The 20,835-nt window shown below is 45.2% G+C and overlaps 1 protein-coding gene across 2 annotated transcripts in view; it reads left to right on the forward strand.

The window, feature by feature from the left end:
* The window catches only part of LOC147637388 (rab GTPase-activating protein 22-like), a 186,267-nt gene that overhangs the window by 26,397 nt on the left and 139,035 nt on the right, over positions 1-20,835 (forward strand). For both annotated transcript variants that reach the window (XR_015266031.1, XM_086799189.1), the window contains exons 3-4: positions 9,465-9,568; positions 9,898-10,346. Coding sequence is in view for 1 of the 2 variants with exons in the window: in XM_086799189.1 (XP_086655315.1) it covers positions 9,465-9,568; positions 9,898-10,346 (553 nt within the window). In the remaining variant the exon portion in view is untranslated. The remainder of the gene's footprint in view (positions 1-9,464; positions 9,569-9,897; positions 10,347-20,835) is intronic.

Below are 20,835 nucleotides of genomic sequence, written 5' to 3' on the forward strand. Positions count from 1 at the left end.
GTAGGAAATGGCTTCTTTCGAATACTCCTCCATGAAATCTTGACTGAGACAGAGGGGAATGAAGGCTTGATGGAAGAGTACAACTAGAAATGCGAGGAGATAGATTAGGGTTTGCACAGGTACAAGCCTAAGCTATGGGGGATCAAAGATCCATGGTGTGTGGAGAGAGAGAGAGAGAGAGAGAGAGAGAGAGAGAGAGAGAGAGAGAGAGAGAGAGAGAGAGTAGCGCTCGGAAGTGGTTTGCTGAAGAGATCAGCCACATTGTCCTTGGTAGAACAGTAGGCCAGTCGAAGAAGTCCCAACTCGATCCAGTGGAGCAAAATGATAATGCACTTCAATATGCTTGGATCGTCCTTGTATCACAGGATTCTGTGCTAGAGCAATAGCACTCTGAGAATATGAGAAGATAGTAACCGGGGAAGTGTCGGCACAGCACAAATGCTCCAGAATCTGATGAATTCAAAGTGCCTCAGTGGAGGAGAGAAGGTAGGATTTATACTCAGCCTTGGTGGAATAGTCTTTTGCTTTTGAGACTTCCAAGAAACCAATCTAGAACCAAGCATGAAGCAATATCCAGATGTAGAACTCCGAGTATCAACACAGCTTGCCCAATCAGAATCTGTGAAGCTACCCAAATCAGCACCATTGGAGTAGGTGATGCTATAATTTGAAGTACCTCGAAGATAACGAAGAACTCTCAAAGCTGCCAACCAATGACACCTTTGAGTGGCTGAGGACACTCATAGCATAGGAGATATCTGGACGGGTGTTGGCAAGGTAAAGCAATGAGCCAACAATTTGCTGGTACTCTGTGGAATCCACCAAGGGTGTATCATCCTCCTTGGATAACTTGGCATTGGGATCCATGGGACGAGAGAGGTACAATCTGACAAGCCATAAAGTGAGAGCAGCTTCTTGACATACTTATGCTGAGAAATGAAGATACAGTCTTCTTTCTGCCAAATTTCCAGCCCAAGAAAATAATGTAGAAGGCCAAGATCAGTCATCTCAAATGTCTCTGAAAGCTTGGATAAACGGTGAACGTGTGTGACCAACCCAGTATATGAGCCAAAAAGAATGAGGTCATCAACAAACAAAACAATGACACAAATATCTCCATCAGAAAGAAGCACATAGAGATTGTTGTTAGCATATGCCCTCTCAAAGCCAAGAGATAACAAGAAGGTATCAATCTTCTGATACCAGGCACAGGGTGCCTGTTTGAGACCATAAAGAGCCTTCTGCAGAAGATACACATGGGGCACTAAACATCATACACCTTGTCATCTACACGAATCTCCAGACTGCCTTGCTTACAAGCTTGGGGATTCTTTGGACTTGGATTTGGATATGTATCTGGATTTGGGCTTGGACTTGGACTTGGACTTGGATTTGGACTTGATCACTCGATTGGACTAGAACTTGGATTGGAACTAGAACTTGGACTTGGACTTGGATTGTACCGATTTGGTACTTGGAGCTGAGCCACCCAGTAAGTTTTCGTATCGTCTTTCCAAGGCATTGGAAGCTGAGTTGGAGACGCAACTAGCACAGTTGCCAAGGTTTGGCTTCATCAAGCCTTCATCATCTCCATTCGCTTGCTGCTTGTGCAGAAGAAAGATAAGACGGACCGAGCCTTGAACAAGTTGACAATCAAGAATAAGTTCCCTATGCCAAGGATAGAGTACATCCTTGAAAGGCTCATTGGTGCTCAGTACTTCACCAAGATCGACCTCAAAAGTGGCTATCATTTAGTTAGAATTTTCGAGGCCGATATCCCAAAGATTGCCTTTCGAACAAAACGAGGGCATTATGAGTTCTTGGTCGTGCCTTTTGGTTTCACCAATGCACCAACGACATTCAACAAGATGATGTCACGAGTCTTTGCGTACTCATTGGTATATGTCTATTCATTTTTTTGGATGCCATTCTTATTTTCTCTACCACTGTAGAATAGCACATGAAAGATGTGTAGAAGGTCTTGTAGCTTTTGCGAGACAACGAACTCTGCATTAATGCAAAGAAGAGTATATTTGGAGTTCAATAAGTCGAGTACCTGGCCTATGTGATCATTTCCAACGGCATTCACCTTGATCCTGAAAAGATAAAGGCAATTCTTGATTGGGATGTTCCAAAGACAGCCCAAGAGATACGTTCCTTCGTGGGCTTGTGCCAAGTATATAGCTCGCATATGAATCGGTTTTCTAACCTTGCAGCACCATTGACAAATTTGCTCAAGGGAGTGAAGACTCCAAGAGAGAAAGTTTCAGTCAGGTAAGGCTTTAGAGGCTTTCTTTGCTCTGCAAAAGGCGGCTTCTGAAGCACCAGTTCTTAAACTCGCATCATGGGACGATCCCTTCGAGGTGATCACCGATGCTAGTAATCTCGCCATAGGAGCAATTTTGCAACAAGAAGGCAGACCAATGGTGTATTACAGCAGAAAGTTGAATGATGGAGAAAAAAATTATTCTGTCTATGACAAAGAGTTGCTAGGGGTTATCACAACCTTGAAGTAGTGGAAACCTTTTCTTTTTGGAAGGGAATTTACTGTGAAGACAGACCACCAGGCCTTGAAGTGGTTACAAACTATGCCGAGTGCCCAGTGGAGCGACAGACAACACCGATGGAGCCAGTTGGTCCAACAATTTGGAGGAATGATTGAGTATGTACCGGGTAAGAATAACCCCCATCGCAGATGCTCTAAGTCGCAAAGGTAGTATTCAGATAGTATAGGAGTCCACTGTGTTGGAGATACAAGGAAAGGATTTAAACAGTATTAAGACACAGTATATAGATTGTCCAGAATTTGGAACTCCTTACAGAATGGCCCTTTATTAAGAACCGGGTCATTATACCATTCAGGACGGTTGGCTCTTTTACAAGGGTCGACTATGTGTTCTCAGGGAGAAATGACCGGCACTTCTCCATGATGCCCATGATTCACTTGTTCGTGGTCTCTTCGTGGTCATCGTGGGATCAACAATACCTTGGAGAAGTTAGAAACATCATTTTATTGGCCGAAGATGTGCAGGGTTGTGTACAACTATGTTTCACAATTTTCCATTTGTCAAAAAGTGAAAGTACCTCATACCAAACAGTCAAGATTGCTTCAGGCATTCTCCGTCCGTTTCATGACATTTCGATGGATCTTGTTGGACCCCTTTCTGCATCTACTGGATCTCTTAATACTCAGTGTATGACGATAGTTGATAGATTTAGTAAATTTTGTATGCTTATACCATGCAAGCAGATGGGCACAACAAAAGTTATAGCCCGGCTTTTTCTCTGACATTGGTATCCAGTTTGTGGTTTGCCGTGATACCAATGTCAGATCGGGATTCAAAATTTACATCTCACTTCTGGCGAGCTTTGTTCGATAACTTTGGTACCAAATTGCAATTGTCTAGTGCATTCCATCCCCAGACCGATGGCCAAACCAAGATTTACAATCGGATGGCTTTCGATGTGCTTGAAGTGTTTTGCCATGATCATCAATCAAAGTGGGAGCTTCAGCTCCCGTTGGTATAGGCGATTCTTAATGACACTCACTCATCTAGTGTTGGCAGAACTCCGTACGAGGCAGCCTTTGGTCGAAGATTTTCATCCCTCCTCATGAGGATGATCTCTCCTACCTTGGAAGCCAACAAGACGACATAAACTTTTCAGCCATCATTGAGTGTGTCAAAGAGCATCTTACCAAAGCTTAGGAGGCTTACACCAGACAGGCAAACAAGTCACGGAGAGACGTTAAATTCAAAGAAGGTGTGACATGTGAGGGATTGATTGTAGTAATCACAACCTTAGGCTAACTAAACTTCACTTAATGATGCTTAAGAGATAGACAAATAGTGTCAATGCAATGCAATGTAGCTATATTAGATGAATGGGTTACAATGAGATCTAAATAGATCTATGATGCTGTCCTAGATGAAGATCCTTCTCAGGAGGAGAGGGATAGGCTGAATGCTGATGATGAGGACTGTTCCTTGCTCCAATGTTGAGGTCCACCCTTGGATGCCGGCGTCCCTCTATGTAGGAGGTAGGAATGATGAACTATGTGCTGAATATGCTGGCTATACTGCTGATCTGCTTCTCCCTTGCTCCATGGATGAGAAACGTTGAGGAGAGATGAGATCATGGACTGAATATGCTGCCTATGATGACTGTATGCTGAGTGAACTGCTGTCCCGTTGACTTCCCTTGTCTCCTGGGAAGGAAACGCTGAAGAGAAGCTTGGATGCTAGACTGAATCTAATGCGCTTCTATATATATGTGTGAATGATGCTGGTCGGTCAGCTCCTGGATGCTCACGACCTGCCCATAAATGCCATAAATGCTCATAATACTTGTTGGCTACCACCTAATTGCTGTCGGCTGCCACCATAAATGCTTATGAAGCCTAATGAAGTCTAATGTGCTGCTTTAGATGATGTACTCAGCCTATACCGTGAGATACATGCCGAATACCATGCTTAAATGCCTGATAAAATGTTGGAAAATACCAGATAAATCCTGATTAATTCTTGATTAATGTTTATGATGCCATGAATGATGCCATGTCACTTGTACACCTTTCGGGTGTGCACGTGACATTCCCCTTTGCTAAACTGTTGCTGGGTGGTATACTTGGCAACCTTTTGACTCCTTTGGTGATCCTTCTCCACTGAAACCACTGTCCCCTTCTGATTTCTTATGCTGGGGTTGAGGTTGACTGTAGGAGTTAAATCCTTTGAGCCAAAGACTTGTCTACTGCGGGAATTGAATGGCAAATGTCGTAAAACTGCTTGGAAATACTTGAGTCACCCTTGACCTGTCTGTGGAATCCTTTCACACACCATCTCCGTCGTTCCTGAACCTCTGAACCTCCTGAGGCGATGTTGGAGCAAACTTCCGTCTTCGTATGTGGAAGAGAACCCCCTGCTGTTGCCAGTCGAAGCCCAAAACTTCATCTACTCCTTTGATGATGGATGTCATTCTTCCCCGGAGAACTCATGGGCAAAACATGTATGCCTTGCAGATGCAAGAGTGATTGCTAGGATGACTACTATGCAAGCCATGTGCAACCCTATATGTTGTCCAAGAATGTAGATGGATGGGTTACTAATGCATGCCTAAGGGGAAATCCCTAAGGATGGCCTGCAAGATTTCGAGAATTGGGTTTCACTGTGCGGAAGCGATTAACATGATGACTGACTGAATGAATGATGGAATGAAAAAAGATCTAAGGCTGGTTACCCTGTAACGCTCTGATACCAATGTGACTTGTGAGGGATTGATCGTAGTAATCACAACCTTAGGCTAACTAAACTTCACTTAATGATGCTTAAGAGATAGACAAATAGTGTCAATGCAATGCAATGTAGCTATATTAGATGAATGGGTTACAATGAGATCTAAATAGATCTATGATGCTGTCCTAGATGAAGATCCGTCTCGGGAGGAGAGGCATAGGCTGAATGCTGATGATGAGGACTGTTCCTTGCTCCAATGTTGAGGTCCACCCTTGGATGCCGGCTTCCCTCTATGTAGGAGGTAGGAATGATGAACTATGTGCTGAATATGCTGGCTATACTGCTGATCTGCTTCTCCCTTGCTCCGTGGATGAGAAACGCTGAGGAGAGATGAGATCATGGACTGAATATGCTGCCTATGATGACTGTATGCTGAGTGAACTGCTGTCCCGTTGACTTCCCTTGTCTCTTGGGAAGGAAACGCTAAAGAGAAGCTTGGATGCTAGACTGAATCTGATTCGTTTCTATATATATGTGTGAATGATGCTGGTCAGCCAGCTATTAAGCTGTCGGCCAGCTCCTAGATGCTCACGACCTGCCCATAAATGCCATAAATGGTCATAATACTTGTCAGCTGCCACCTACTTTTACTGTCGGTTGCCACCATAAATGCCTATGAAGCCTAATGAAGTCTAATGTGCTGCTTTAGATGATGTACTCAGCCTATACCGTGAGATACATGCCGAATACCATGCTTAAATGCCTGATAAAATGTTGGAAAATACCAGATAAATCCCGATTAATTCTTGATTAATGTTTATGATGCTATGAATGATGCCATGTCACTTGTACACCTTTCGGGTGTGCACGTGACAGAAGGTGAATGGGTATATTTAAGGATCATGAAGCAAAGACTCAAGCAAGTGGGCAAGCGCTGTCCAAAGTTGTAATTCAGAAGTTTTGGTCCCTTTTCCATCATCAAGAGGATAAGCAATGCCACCATGCAACTCAGATTGCCAGATAGTTGGACGATGCACAAGGTCTTCCACGTCTCTTGGTTAAAGCCTTCTGTTGGACCTTCATTGCAGAATGTTCCAGAAGAGCAGTAGAGGTGATAAAGCTTCAGCATATCCTTCTACATCGTTGGAAGCATGGTTCTGGAAGACATCTTCGCCAATTTTATGCAAAGTTCAAAGATCGAGGGACCCATGAAGCCATTTGGCTAGATGAAGAATTCTTCCTCGAGTATCCACAGTTATTGGCAGACTCTCTCGAAGCTATGAACGTGCCACCAAGCTAAGCAGGAGGGAATGTCATGTGCACCCATGCACTACTGTACACAGTGACAAACTGGCTCATCAACAGTGCAAGAATCATGTACAGAAGTAGTACCTTTTAGGATATATTTATCGTATGCCTTGACTCCTTTGTGAGCCTAGTCTGGGACATGTCAAGCACGAGCTACGTAGGTCAGTCTCCCAATGAGTGTCAGGTCAGTCCTGTTAACCCACTGTGGAGAATTCAGCAAGTGTTCATCATTCAGATGCATGTAGATGTCAGCCATAGTAGTAGATGCATGTTAGGCATATAGTTTCATTGCATGCAGAAGGGGCCAACCCCAAAAGGTGGCTAGCCTTGCAATGGGTAGTTAAACCCTTTGCCATGCACCAAGGCACAGTCGATAGCCTCTTTTGAGGACCATTACACAGTTGGCCATGTCCTTTAGGGCTTGGGCTCGAGTCGGGTAGGTCAGGCAGGCAGTCGACCAGCCAGTTGACCAGCCATAGTTGCTAGTCGTGGATATTTAATGCAGCTGACTAGGCATTTTATGCTAGTCGTGGCATTTATTGCTGGCCGTCAGGATGTAGGGGCAGCCGACTTGCATCCCTGAGGCATTTAAACAGGCAAGGCAAGTTCAATCCCAAGAAATGCAAGTATAGATGAGAGATTATCATCAGAAATCAAGCATGTATGCCTATAGGCTCTTGCTTATGCATACCTACAGCCATACTTGTGCTCTCAGCCCAAGGCAAAGAAGCTTAGTCTCTTCAGGAGTATTTAGCACACCTACTCTTAGTCTTGGGCCATTGTATTTCTCTCGAAGATAGCTTCACAGTCACCTAAAGCTTATGCACAATTCTGCCCAGCGTTTGGTCGCTTTGTCCTTGCGTTTGGCGGTTAGTGAGTGTTTGTCCGCTCAGTCTTGTGGACACAATTCAGCTTGTATATAGTTCTCCAGAAGAAGAAATAAAGGAAATACTCTTGCTTGTAGGGGGGGCCCTTCAGTGGGTAATTCGGGACCCCATTAGGTGTCGTCTCCACTACATCTCTTTAAAGGTTGCTAAAGACTCACACGGTCCTAGCTCGGCGCATGCTACATTGGTGCTAGAGCTTTGGGACGTGATTCAACCAGGCAACCTAGGGTGAGGGCATCTTGTGGATGGTAAAGTTGAGATCGGGAAAACCACTCGCCCATCCTCAATGGCATCAAGCTCCGAAGGCATTACCAAAGAAGAAGAACAAGCTTCCGCAAAAAGAAGATGAAGACAACCAAAAGCTAAATGAGCAGATAAGGCAACTCCAGATTCAACTCGAAAGAGTGTAGATGGAAAAAAAACTGGTAGAATCACAGGTAACCTTGGCCTAGCAGGAGACACCTAAAGAACAAGAAAAATAACTCAGACACAATTTGCAGTATTGACAAATCAGAGAGAACTAGGGCTTTCTTCGTCCAAAACAGAGATTCCCGGCACAATTTCACCCGCACGCATGCATACAAATCGTTTGGTCCCCCATATTGGACGAGTAACCTTGAGATGACAAAGCTCAAGCAGCAAATTGGAGGAAAGGTTGGCTACGTCTGAGCTCCTCGCCATTTGGAGCTCTGGTCCTCTTGGTCAAGAAGAAGGATGGGAGTATGCACCTGTGTGTGGACTACCAGCACTCAACAAGCTCAGTGTCAAAAACAGTTCCCGTTGCCTCGCATTGATGACTTGTTGGACCAGCTATCTCGATAAGTTTGAGAAGAAATACAAAAGGCGTAGACAAAGCAAGTCCGTGAGGCTGACAAATATTGTTGGGATAGTACCTTCAAAGAAGGACATTGAGTTTATCTGAAGATCATGAAGCAGAGGCTCAAACATTTTGGGGAAGTTGCTTCCAAACTAGCTCCGAAGAAGTGAGGCCCATTCAAGATTATCAAGAAGCTCAGTGATGCAGTCTTCAAGCTGGAGTTATCAAGTCATCAAAGGATGCATCCAGTGTTTCATTCAAGCAACCTTTTAGGGTATCATGGGCTAGAGCTGAGCACTCCGCCAGATAAGGATGAACCCAAGTTGTTGGATGACGAAGCATTACAGGATGTGTTAGAACCAGAGCATGTTGTTTTGCACTAGTACAAGCAGGGTTCTCGTCGAAAGTAGCTCGAGTATTTTCTCAAGTTCAAGGGCTGCCCAATCCAGCAGGCAGTGTGATTTGATGAGGGTCAGTTCACGGACAAGTCCTGGCCATTGTTGAGAGCTTATCAAGACGCCATGTAGCTGAGGACAGCTGCGATGCAAGTAGGGGAGAATGTTACACACCTACGAGTATGTAGGGCATAACCGGACATTAGATAGCAGCCCACATGCTGAGTCTTACATCGCAGGTGACACGTGGCACTACCATGTGGCAGTGATGACATGGCAGCAGTGACATGGCAATGATGATGTGGCAATTGTGTATAGTTGGCCGACAACAATACTATTGGTTGACTAGGAGCGTTGGTGCATATATGTTCGTGGGTGGCCAGATCGTCATATGCATCTTTGTCCCTTAGTGTTGGACTTCATAGAGCGTTTCTTTGTGGGCGAAGTGCTAGCCAGGAGTGTACAGTAGGTCAAAGGGTGTGATTTGACATCTTCATTATTGTACTTGAATTTCAGTTGTATTACTTCTTTCTTGTACATAATACAGAGCAATAGTTTAGGACTTTTGTGTGCTGTATATGTGATTCCACCGCACTCTTCTTTCTATCCCTAGCATATAGGCACAAGTGTCTACAAAAGGGGTTGTGGAAACCAAATGCGAAGCTGTGTTCAAACTTCCCTCTTCACATGCCTGCAAAGTTTGAAAAAGAATGCCAATGTTTCCATGTGTTTTATAGGCAACACATGTTTTTCATGTTATGTCAAACCTGCAGCAAAGAAACAATGTAGAGTTTAAAATGATATTTCTTAACCTGCACTATGGCAGGGTGTGCATCCATCAATAAGGGAGGAAGTGTGGGAGTTTCTTCTTGGGTGCTTTGCTGCCGATAGCACTTATATTGACCGTGCAGCTCTTCGAAAGTCTCGCAGGTGATGATCTCAAAGACCTGTATTTTTTTCTTGCTCAAGTTGGCTTTGATTTGGTCATTTTTGTTTGCCATTAGTACTTGGACTTGGCATAAATTTTCAAGATGACCGTGTGAGATAGATGTTGAATGAAAGCTCCAGTGTGGCAGACATATGTCGAGTGAATGCCTAGTCACATATGCATATGAAGCTCCAATTCGTTAATTTTGGAGCTCTCTGAATTTGGATACTTTCATAGCAGTAGTTTGGGAGTGGTCTTTTTTAGAGGTGTATTGTTGTTGCTTGACATGTGATCTGCTTATAAAATGCTTAAAAGGTTTTTCTGTTTGCAGAGAGAAGTATTTTCAAGTTAAAGCAGAATGTCAGGTTATGGACTCTGCTGTTGGCAGTGGAATTGTGATAACATTGCCTCGTATCAATGAAAATGGAACTGCTATCGACAACCAGCAACACAGAGAGAGACATGGGAAAGAGCCAAGCCTCAGCAGTGACAGTTCAAACAAGAGGGAAAGGTTACCGAGATCACTTCTTTCTCTATTACAACAAGATGATGTAAGGAGAGACGTTGACACTTCACAGCAGGCTCAAGTACCCATCGATGAGCATAATAAGCAAGCTCAAGGTCCTCAACTTGACAAAGCACAAATGGCACAACTACATCGCAGTTCAGCCATTAAAGTTGGACATGCTTTGGGTCTCCAAGAGGTCAACAGAGTGGCCACTGGGAAACCCATGCATGAAAAGAAAGTGATTCAATGGCGACTTACTCTACACCAGATTGGTAAGGATTTCAAATTTTTCTGGAGAAGTGTTACAATATCTGTGGAACATCTTTGTTCTTGATGCAGGTGGTATATGTGCCTGGTGTTCATAGTTATTGTCTCCAGTGTTACCATTTTCTTCAAGCATTTAACCTCCATAATTTGGCACATAGGCTCAGGGACCATGGTTGTCCTTAATCATTTGTGGCTTAATATGGCGTTTTCGAATCCTTGAGTCCAAAGTTTCTTCCTATGGATGAGTACGGAGAGATGCTGTGTTCCACCCTTGAAGCCTTCAATCCCAACACGAACAGAGTATCATTAGACAGTTGCTCATACTAGTGTTGACTCCTACAGTATCCTACACTAGATAGGCCATCAACCTGTGTATATAAGCTGCTTGCTGGTACTCTAGGTCACTCTTTCACCTGCTTTTGGCTATGCTGCTGCAACTGCACTTACTCTCTTGTCCAATTCTAACAAAGTATGACCTAGGTTGTAACTTGTAAGATGTGCTGAAGTGTGCACAAAAATGTGAGTGTGCGGATTATATGCAATTCTACTTGACTCGGTCCAGACTCCAGATTCTCTAGGTGCTTCTTTAGGCCAGGTACCTCCAGGGATTTTTTGTTAGCCCTCAACTATACTAGGTAAGGAACATGAGATTTTCAGCAAGCCGGGATGTAGAAACTGAGCTAGTGTAGACATGGAGTATTAAACTAGCAGGAAAACTGGTAATAATTGGCCCCTTCTATATGCAAGCTCTGCTATGGGGCATCTAGACATAAGGACACCCAAAACAAGATAAGACAAGAGGACACATGCTCTCACCCATTTATTTGGGACATCCTCTACCACCATTACAGGCTGCCCTAATGATGGCTACTCTCTTTCTTTCTCTCTCTCAGGCTGCCCATGAAGTATACCGGCTGTTGGGGACTGTTTTGGAGGCTTCCATCGCAAAGAAATATTGTAGCCACTCTACTTGTTGTACTAGCCATTGTACCTACCATACCAACCATTGTACTTGTTGTACCGGTTGAATGGAGAGCTGAATGTGTCATACTAGCTCTATTGCATGAAGACCCATGGTTTTTGGGGAAGAAGCAGTACCCACACAGAGGCATATGGATTATATTGTTGGCTCGGCATTTCTATAGCCTATGTCTGTTACAAGCTGAATTTTATGGTTGCCTCATGTTGGGCTGTGTTATGGCATTTGTATATGGATAATCCGGCATCTCTTTCTCTCTCCTCTTCTCTTCTTTTCCTTCTCTCTCCTCCTCTTCTTCTTCTTTTTCTTCTCTCTCCTCTTCTTCTTCTTCTTCTTCTTCTCCCTCCCTCTCCTTTTCTTCTTCTCTCGCAGCTCACCACACGCTGCCACGCAGGTTCTGTTTTTATCCCATATGGCGTTTCGATGGTCCGGCGAAGAGGGTATATAGAGGAGAATGAAGACTTGTTTGTGTTTGTCTCTTAAAGAGACATCTATGTTGCTAGTTGCTTGTTACTAGCCGATGTGTGTGCCGTCGTCGGTTGTTCGTTGATGTGTTGGGCTGGCGCTTGTTGCTGGTCGGCCGGTGCCAGGTGTGCACTCTTGGCATTGTCGGTTCTGCCAACTGTTGTGCTTCCCATTGCGCGCACTGTGCAGTGTGTCGGGTGTTGTTACCGATGTTCACTCTTACGCGCACTGTGGTTGCCGACGGTGTGACGTTCGCGATGGATACTCGCGTTGATGCCTGTGTAGTTGCTCATCACTCTCTTCCTTTGGTTGATGGCACATAGGAGTTTGGTGGTTGGTACTTGGATGTCGGTTAGTAGCTTGTCCGAGGTGCGGCCACCCCAGGAGTCCCAGTGACATTGCCTTTGGGATTGCCCGAAGGCTCAGTAGGTTTGGCAGTGGATTCTCCGTATCTTCGCTATGGACAGGGCATCGACCCAGATCATCACTTGGGATAATGTCACTTGGACGGGACTTACGAGGAGGATGGGGGAGGACTAGCCCTTCTGGTCTCCCACCATCGTATTGTAGTAGTACCAGTCACAGCCCCACCGGCAGGTGTTTGGCGACCAGGCTCATGCCAGCGATGGGAGATTTGCAGTAGCATAGTAGCCTGACACATCTTGCGTGTTAGATGTAGCGAGGCCATCGAGGGTACCCACACTTTGTCGGCTGAGACCATCACGAGCATATGGCTCGATATCATTCACACCCTCCGTGGTCTGTGGGGGAAGTTCCAGGGAGGTTCTGATCGCATGCGGAGGCGGCGAGAAGCCTTTTTGAGACTTTGGAGGCTTGGCCCTTTCCTCACAAATATAGGCGGTGACCCCAAAAGGCATTACAGACCATCTGTATGGTTGTCCCCCCCCCCCCCCCCCCCCCCCCCTCTTGTACGAGATAGCCTTCTCCTCATAGAGTGGCCAGCCAGAGGAGAAGCATCTCTTTCCCTTTGATTATTTGTCTCCCGCCTTTATATGAGGTGAGGCTGTATTTAGCTTGTCGTTGTTGTACTTAGCCCTTTGTGGTTGTTTTTCTTTAACTAATTGAAGGATCTTTTTCTAGGAAAAAAAAAAGATAAGGCTCAGCCTAGGGAAAAAAAAAGATAAGGCTCAGCCAAGGCTATAAAAAGGCCCTTGTACTTTCATTTCGTATCAATCAAGTGAAGTACTTGTAAGTTGTGCCAATCATTCTCGCACTTTTACACACACACACACACACACACACACACACACACACACTTTGAGTCGCTATCACACTGCAGAGTCTCAGACTCCTGCACACCATGTGAGCTCCAACATGGCATCAAAGAACTGGTTTGTTCCTCACGCCGCCATTGTTGAGTTCGCCTTTTGCTCCTTTGCCTGTCTTCACCGCGTTGCTCTGTCTTCTGGGCATGCATTGCCACTCCGTCGCTTGCACCGCCCATTTGCGCGGCCCGCTGGCGGACCCCATGATAGGGTGCCAGCTGGGTTGAGCTGAGCGTCACCGCTTAGCTGCTTGGGCAGATTGGCGGGAAGGACCCCGACTGAGCTGCCTGTTGACCAGGTGGCACTATAGTCCATCCTATCCATTAAGCACTCATGGATTCTTCCAGAGCTTTGGAAAAGCTTCTTTCTCTGCAAAAGTTCTTTGGAACAAATTTCTCTACCTGGCAGACAAAGATAAGATTTCGTCTCATGCGAGATGGGGTTTGGGGGATTGTCAAAGGAGATGAAGAAAAGCCTGAAGGCGCACCATGGTCACCTACGGTGAAGTCTTGGAACGAGCAGAGCGACAGGGCACTTGCTCACATCGGCCTTGGTCTTGCAAATAATCTTAGCCATCATCTTGATTTGAACAAAACAACAAAAGAGGTATGGGATAAGCTTGAGAATCTATTTGGTAACAAAATTAATAATTCTAAGGTTTTTTTCAAGCAAAAGTACTACAATCTGAAAATGAAAGAGCATCAAACTCTTGAAGAACATCTTAGCAACATCGCCTCTCCTGCAACAATTTGGTGCATTAAATGCACATCTCGATGAGGATGACAAGAAAGCTGTGCTATTCTCCAGCTTGGAAGAAACCAAGAAGCACAAAGAAACGCTTTCTTCACTTTGAATGTCCCGCGAAATGCCATAAGAAAGTATGGTAGCTCTCCTCATCAACGAAGACAGGAGACTCAAGAAGAAAAAGTGGTTGTGCTTGATTTAGAGAAATCTTTCCGCTCTAAAATCACTCTTCCAAAGAGCTAGATCAAAGGCAAGGGTCACACGGAGGACATATGTTTTAAGGAGATGGCATAGCAATAGAAAAAGGACCATGCCAACCTGGTTGCAAAGAAAGATGAAGATCCTGAAGATGTTCCGGAAGCTTCCACATCCGCAACACAGAATGCTTTAGTTGCTATTATCAAAGAACTCGACCTCGACGATGAGGATGAGTATGCCGTGTAATTTCCCCTTCATCTATGTTTTTTGTTGAGGTCAATAATGGGTCCTCTGCCGGGGTAGTCCACCGAAAATGTGTATTTCTTTGTTAGCCTGTGTGTTTCCACTGTGATGTCAGACTACTCTCTCTATAGAGTGAGGGGGGGCTAGTTGTGGGAGCCGAGGGATTTCATGTGTGATCAAGCTCCTATTAGGCATGGCCTGAGAGTGTCAGGTGTTGGTGCATTGTGATCTATCGTATCACATGTACAATCGTGGCCCAAATCATCATGAATATGAAGGCTACCCACATAACACCACACTGACTTCAAAGGGGGGTTTGTTGGGCTTCGTAGTCTGCCCTTTATGTGTGTGTATGTGGTCCTCCTAAATAACCTTCATATAGCCCTACTCTTATGAGTGTGTATACATGGGAACACTCTCTTAAGCCTTTTAGCAAAGCAATGATGTCAGCATCTTTTAGGTAGATATTACCTTCTTTGATTTAGCCAAAGATAGGGCTCAACAAAGCCTATAAAAAAGCCCATGTGCTTTCATTTCACATCAATCAAGTGAAGTACTTGTGCCAATCATTCTCACACTTTTACTCTCTCACACACACACACACACACACACACACACTCACTTTGAGTCGCTATCAGACTTTGCACAGTCTCCTACTCCTGCACACCATGTGAGATCCAACACATAAGCGAGTAATTCCTAGCACAAATCTTCTTTACTCTTTTTTTCTCTCTTGGATAAAATCAAGGGTGCTGGGGATAGGACTACTTATGAGTTAATGTGTGATATGCAGCGGAAGTCTTTGTATTGGAAAATCCTGTCACACAAATGCTCACACCGTCTCCTGTATCCTGAGTTTCGTGAGTTTAGCAATCCATTTCAATACTTCAAACTTTAAAGAGATGAGAGAGAGATATATGAGAACTTGTACACTAGATTGGGTCCCGAATTACCCACTGAAGGGCCCCCTATCTCGATAAGGAGATAGTATTTGCTTTATTTCTTTAGAGAGAATGACTGTGGACTGTAGATAAGCCAAACGCAAGATCTCGGAGGATCGGAGAGTGGCTGATCTCTACACTGCTGTAGAAACACCTCGATGACGTGATCTCGAGCCTATGCACTCTTCCCAAGGGCATGAGGAAGGGCTGCACACCTGAGGCTGAGAGAAGAAGAAGGTGGACTGTTCTACACTATGTTAGAATGCTGAAAACACTTATGAATGCTGTGGTACCTTGACCGGATGACTGCTGCATGTATGGATGATGCACAGAAGGCTGGATGCTGATGCAAACTGTTGATTCAGGGCTGGAAACTGCTGCAAATTGTTGATTCAAGGCTGGAAACTGCTGTGGACAGAAACGCAGACCTGTAGGGAAGCTGCTGAACTGAAAACGCAGGTTTTCTGAGGCTGCTGGACAGAAACGCAGAGGATCTGATGCTGCTGGACAGAAACGCAGGTGGTCTGATGATGGACAGATGGAGAAAACACTGGCTGAAACCTGGCGTTGAACTGGGGCTGATCTATATGCTGAATCAAGGCCTGAAGTGATGCTGAATGCAGGCTGTTTGGATGCTGATAGCAGGCGCCTAGGGCTGACTGAAGCAAGGGGTTCTCAAGGGGCTGGAGAAGCAAGCTTATAAGCTCCAAGGACTGGATTAGTCTAGGGCTGAAGGCAAGGATGCTCCTAGGGCTGAGGAGGAGAGCTCTTAGCACAATGAAGACTGAATGAAAAACTAAGCCCTATGCAAGCCTATTTATACTAACTGGAGGTTGGTCATTTAATAAAGTTTATATTTATAAATGCCCAATAATGCAAATAATGCTAAATAAATACTATTAAATATAGAAAAAATACCAGATAAATCCTAGTAAATTCCCTAAGACTTCTGGGATGTTCTAAATGATGCACAGGCATATGAATGCATATTATGCAGGATGCAGAGTGCTTTTTGATGCAAACCCTAAGGCTTCTACTGACTCTACATGCATGAATGATTCTCTCCAAGTGGGTTAAGGGCCTTGATTGACTGACTGACCCGCTAAGGCTGAGCAATGACCTACGTAGCTCGTGCCTGAATTATCCTGGATTGAGGATGTACAATGGGGTCGCGGCGTACGACAATTATCATCCTATTGGGTTCTAAAACTGCACAACTGTTGCACTTCTGATGATGAGCCATCTTGTCACCATGCACTGAGTGCAGAGTGCATGTGACATTCCCTCGTGATTAGCTTGGCGGCAGGTTCATGGCTTCCAAGTAGTCCGCCAATAAGTGGGGGTACTCCTGGAAGAACTCCTCGTCGAGCCATACGGCTTCGTGGGTGCCTCGATCTCGGAATTTCGTAGAGAACTGACGAATCCGTTGACCGGAACCATGCTTCCATCGATGAAGAAGGATCTGCTCAGGCTCAATCACTTCTGCCTCGTCTACCACGTCTGGCTGCTGTTCATCTGAAACATCAAACACTTCTGGACCAACATATGGTTTTAGCCAAGAAACATGGAAAACATCATGCATTGTCCAACTGGCAGGCAACTTTAATTTCATGGAGACATCACTTAACTTCTTAACTAATGGAAAAGGGCCAAAACTACGGAATGAAAGCTTGGGACAACGTTTGCCCACTTGTTTCAATCTCTGCTTCATGAAACGCAAATAGACCCAATCCCCTTCCTTGAAGTGGACATCTCGTCTAGACTTATTTGCCTGTTTGCTATATGCTTCCTGAGCTTTGGTCAAGCGGTCCTTGACTGACTCAATGTTCTCGGAAAATGCTTCCGTGGTTTTATTAGCCTCTAAAGATGGAGACACCATTCTCGTCAAAAGAGAAGAAAAACGGCGACCAAAGGCTGCTTCATATGGAGTCCGTCCGACACTGGATGAATGCGTGTCGTTCAAGATAGCTTGGACCAATGGAAGATAGTGCTCCCATTTGGACTGCTGGTCATGACAGTAGGACTTGAGGACATCAAAGGCCAACTGGTTATAAATTTCTGTCTGGCCATCTGTCTGGGGATGGAATGCACTAGACAACTGCAACTTAGTTCCGAAGTTTTCAAATAATGCCCTCCAAAAATGCGAGGTAAAATTGGAATCTCTGTCTGATCTTATGGTGCTAGGCAAACCACAAATTGGATACCAATGCTTGAGAAACAGACGGGCTACGTCCTCGGCTGTGGCCGTATGCTTGCATGGGATGAGCATGCAGAATTTACTAAAGCGATCCACAATGGTAAAACACTGAGTGTTACGGGATCCAGTGGATGCTGGTAGAGGCCCTACAAAGTCCATAGATATGTCGATGAAAGGTCCGTCGGGGATAGGCAAAGGTTGAAGTAAACCTGCCTTCTTTGTATGGGGAACCTTGACTTGTTGACAAATCTTACAGGCTTGTACATGTGCATAGACATCGCGCCTCATCTTTGGCCAATAAAAGGACCGTTCTAATTTCTCGAGGGTACTGTTGATACCCCTATGTCCTCCAACTAAGGAGTCATGGGCATCGTGGAGAAGAGCGGAACGCTTTTCCCGAGTAACACAGAGACGGTTCTCGTAGAACAACCAACTGTTCTGTACTGAATAGTGGCCAGGCTCAGAAGTGAGGGCCAAACTATACTGAGTACCAAACTCAGGGGAGTCGACATATTGGTCTTTCATACTATCCAAGTCCTTCCCCGTGATTTCGAGGATGGTAGCTTCTTGGACTGCCTGGATGCTGGACTTTCGACTGAGAGCATCTGCTACTGGGTTATGCTTATCAGGGATGTATTCAATCATACCTCCAAACTGTTGGAAGATTTGACTCCACCTGGCGTGTCGATCACTCCACTGGGCACTTGGCATCGTCTGAAGCCACTTAAGTGCTTGGTGGTCTGTTTTGACTGTGAAAGCCTGTCCATAAAGAAAAGGCTTCCAATGTTTGAGCCCTGTGATCACACCCAAAAGCTCTTTGTCATATACCGAATAATTCTTTTCGGCGACATCCAACTTTCTGCTATAGTATGCCACGGGTCTATTGTCTTGCTGGAGGACTGCACCTATGGCTACATTGCTGGCATCGGTGATGACCTCGAAAGGTTCGTCCCATGATGCTAACTTTAATACAGGTGCTTCTGAGGCAGCTTTCTGGAGTGCATGGAATGCATCAAGTGCCTTACCTGTAACTGAAACTTTCTGCTTGCGAGCCTTCACCCCCTTGAGCAAGTCGGTAAGAGGTGCTACAAGGTTGGAAAACTGATGGACATGTATGCTATAGGCTTGACAAAGACCTACGAATGAACGGATTTCTTGGGCGGTCTTAGGAATGTCCCAATCTAAGATCTCCTGAACCTTTGATGGGTCCGGTCGAATCCCATCGGAACCGATGATGTAGCCCAAATACTGAACTTCCTTAACACCAAAGATAGACTTTTTGGCGTTTATGTAGAGCTGATTATCTCGCAAAAGTTGCAAGACTTTTCTCCACATCTTTCTCATGTTGCTCCGCAGTGGGGCTGAGAAGACTAGTATGTCATCAAGGAATATGAAAACACACTTCCCAATGTGGACTGCGAAAATCCTAGACATCATCTTATTGAACGTTGCGGGTGCATTTGTAAGCCCAAAAGGCATGACTACGAACTCGTAGTGATCACGCTCTGTCCGAAAAGCTGTTTTTGGAATTTCAGCTTCAAAAATGCGGACCTGATGGTAACCACTCTTGAGGTCGATCTTAGTGAAAAACTTAGCACTGTCTAAACGCTCCAAAATGTACTCTATCCTGGGCATAGGAAACTTATTCTTGATAGTGAGTTTGTTTAATGCCCTGTAGTCTACACAAAGGCGTGCAGACTTGTCCTTCTTTTGGACAAATAGGATAGGTGCAGCAAATGGGGAGGAAGAAGGCCGAATGAATCCGGCTCGGAGAAGCTCAGATAACTGCTTTTCTAACTCGCCCTCTGAAGTCTTGGAAAGACGATAGGGAAACTTGCTAGGAGGATCTGATCCAGGGACCAAATCAATGTGATGGTCCTCAAGGCGAGAGGGTGGGAGACTGGGCGGGAGATCGTCCCTAAGCATCCTCTGGAGGAAGATAACCTCGAGTAATGCCTTCTTTAGCCTTTTCATCAGGGGTTTTCTTAGGTTCTTTATCCTTCTTATCCCCTGAACTGGAGCTATTACTGCTATCCTTCTTAGCATCTTTAGAAGATGCGTTACCTTTCCCTGTCTGTGCAGCTGATTGCTGCTGCTGGGGTTTGGTACTGGACTGAGATGCCTGCTTGGGCTTACCCCCGTTAAGCTTCATTTCTTCATTCTGAGCGAGAGTCAGAGCCCGGTCATATGTACTTGGTTCAAAGTTACGAACTGTGAACCGAATGTTAGAGTCCAATCCACGAATGAATTGCTCCATCTTGGCCTGCTCAGATAACCCTAACTGCTGTGCTAAAGTAATAACCTTACCGGAAAACTGAAGCACTGGGGATCCGTTCTGTCTGAGTCCATAGAACTCGTCTTTCAAACCGGTCATGTACTGGGGCGGGAGAAATCTGGTCTTCAGGTCATGGACAAAGATGTCCCAGTCAAAGGCTGTGACACCTGTGGCCTGGTCTGTATGAATACTAGACCAATGCTGCCACCAAGTGACTGCCTCACCAGTGAGATGGGGAGCCGCTAAGTGGACTTTGTCTTGTGGGTCTGTGATCCTAGCTATTGGAAAATGAGCATTAAACTGATGAACAAATTGATTAACTGATGAATGATCACACTTACCATCATACTTATTGAAATTTGGTTGACTGCGAATGATGGTGGTTGATGCTGCTGCGGGCTGTTGGCTAGTGACACCTATGACTGGGGAGACTGAGGAGAGCTGCTGATACCTCAAGTGTATGGCCTCCTTTTCCCGTTGGTGTTTGAGTAACATACGTTCTCGATCAAGCTTACGTTGGTGTTCTCGAGCGGCGAGTTCATCCTGACGCCGGTCTTTGTCGATCCTGCGTTGGGCTTCCTCATAGTCCCGTCTTTCTTCTTTTTCTCTTTTCCTTTAGGCCTCGTCCTCTCTCCTTTGTTGTTCCATCTGAAAGAAGAGGGAGATGTAGTCGGGTGCTGCTGGAGGTGTAGAAGGACGTGCTGCTGCTGCCTCCAAGAGTTGGAGACGCTCCATGAGCAGCTGGTTCTGAGCTCTAAGAAGAGCTATGGTGTCTGCTGTAGGCGGAAGAACAAGGTCTCCTTCGGGGGAGACGTCTTTCGGCTGATGAGTACTCTCTCCTGTAGACATGATGCTAAAGTCGGTGGTCGTGCCGGAACGCAATCTAACCATCCAAGGATACCCCCACGCTAGGATACGGTGTGTGTGGATAATCTGAATCTGATACCAATGTGATATGCAGTGGAAGTCTTTGTATTGGAAGATCCTGTCACACAAATGCTCACACCGTCTTCTGTATCCTGAGTTTCGTGAGTTTAGCAATCCATTTCAATACTTCAAACTTTAAAGAGATGAGAGAGAGATATATGAGAACTTGTACAGCAGATTGGGTCCCGAAATACCCACTGAAGGGCCCCCTATCCCGATAACGAGATAGTATTTGCTTT

The sequence above is a fragment of the Cibotium barometz genome, chromosome 6, assembly GCF_041138505.1.
Source record: "Cibotium barometz isolate CiBa-2024 chromosome 6, ASM4113850v1, whole genome shotgun sequence".
Lineage (NCBI taxonomy): Eukaryota > Viridiplantae > Streptophyta > Polypodiopsida > Cyatheales > Cibotiaceae > Cibotium > Cibotium barometz.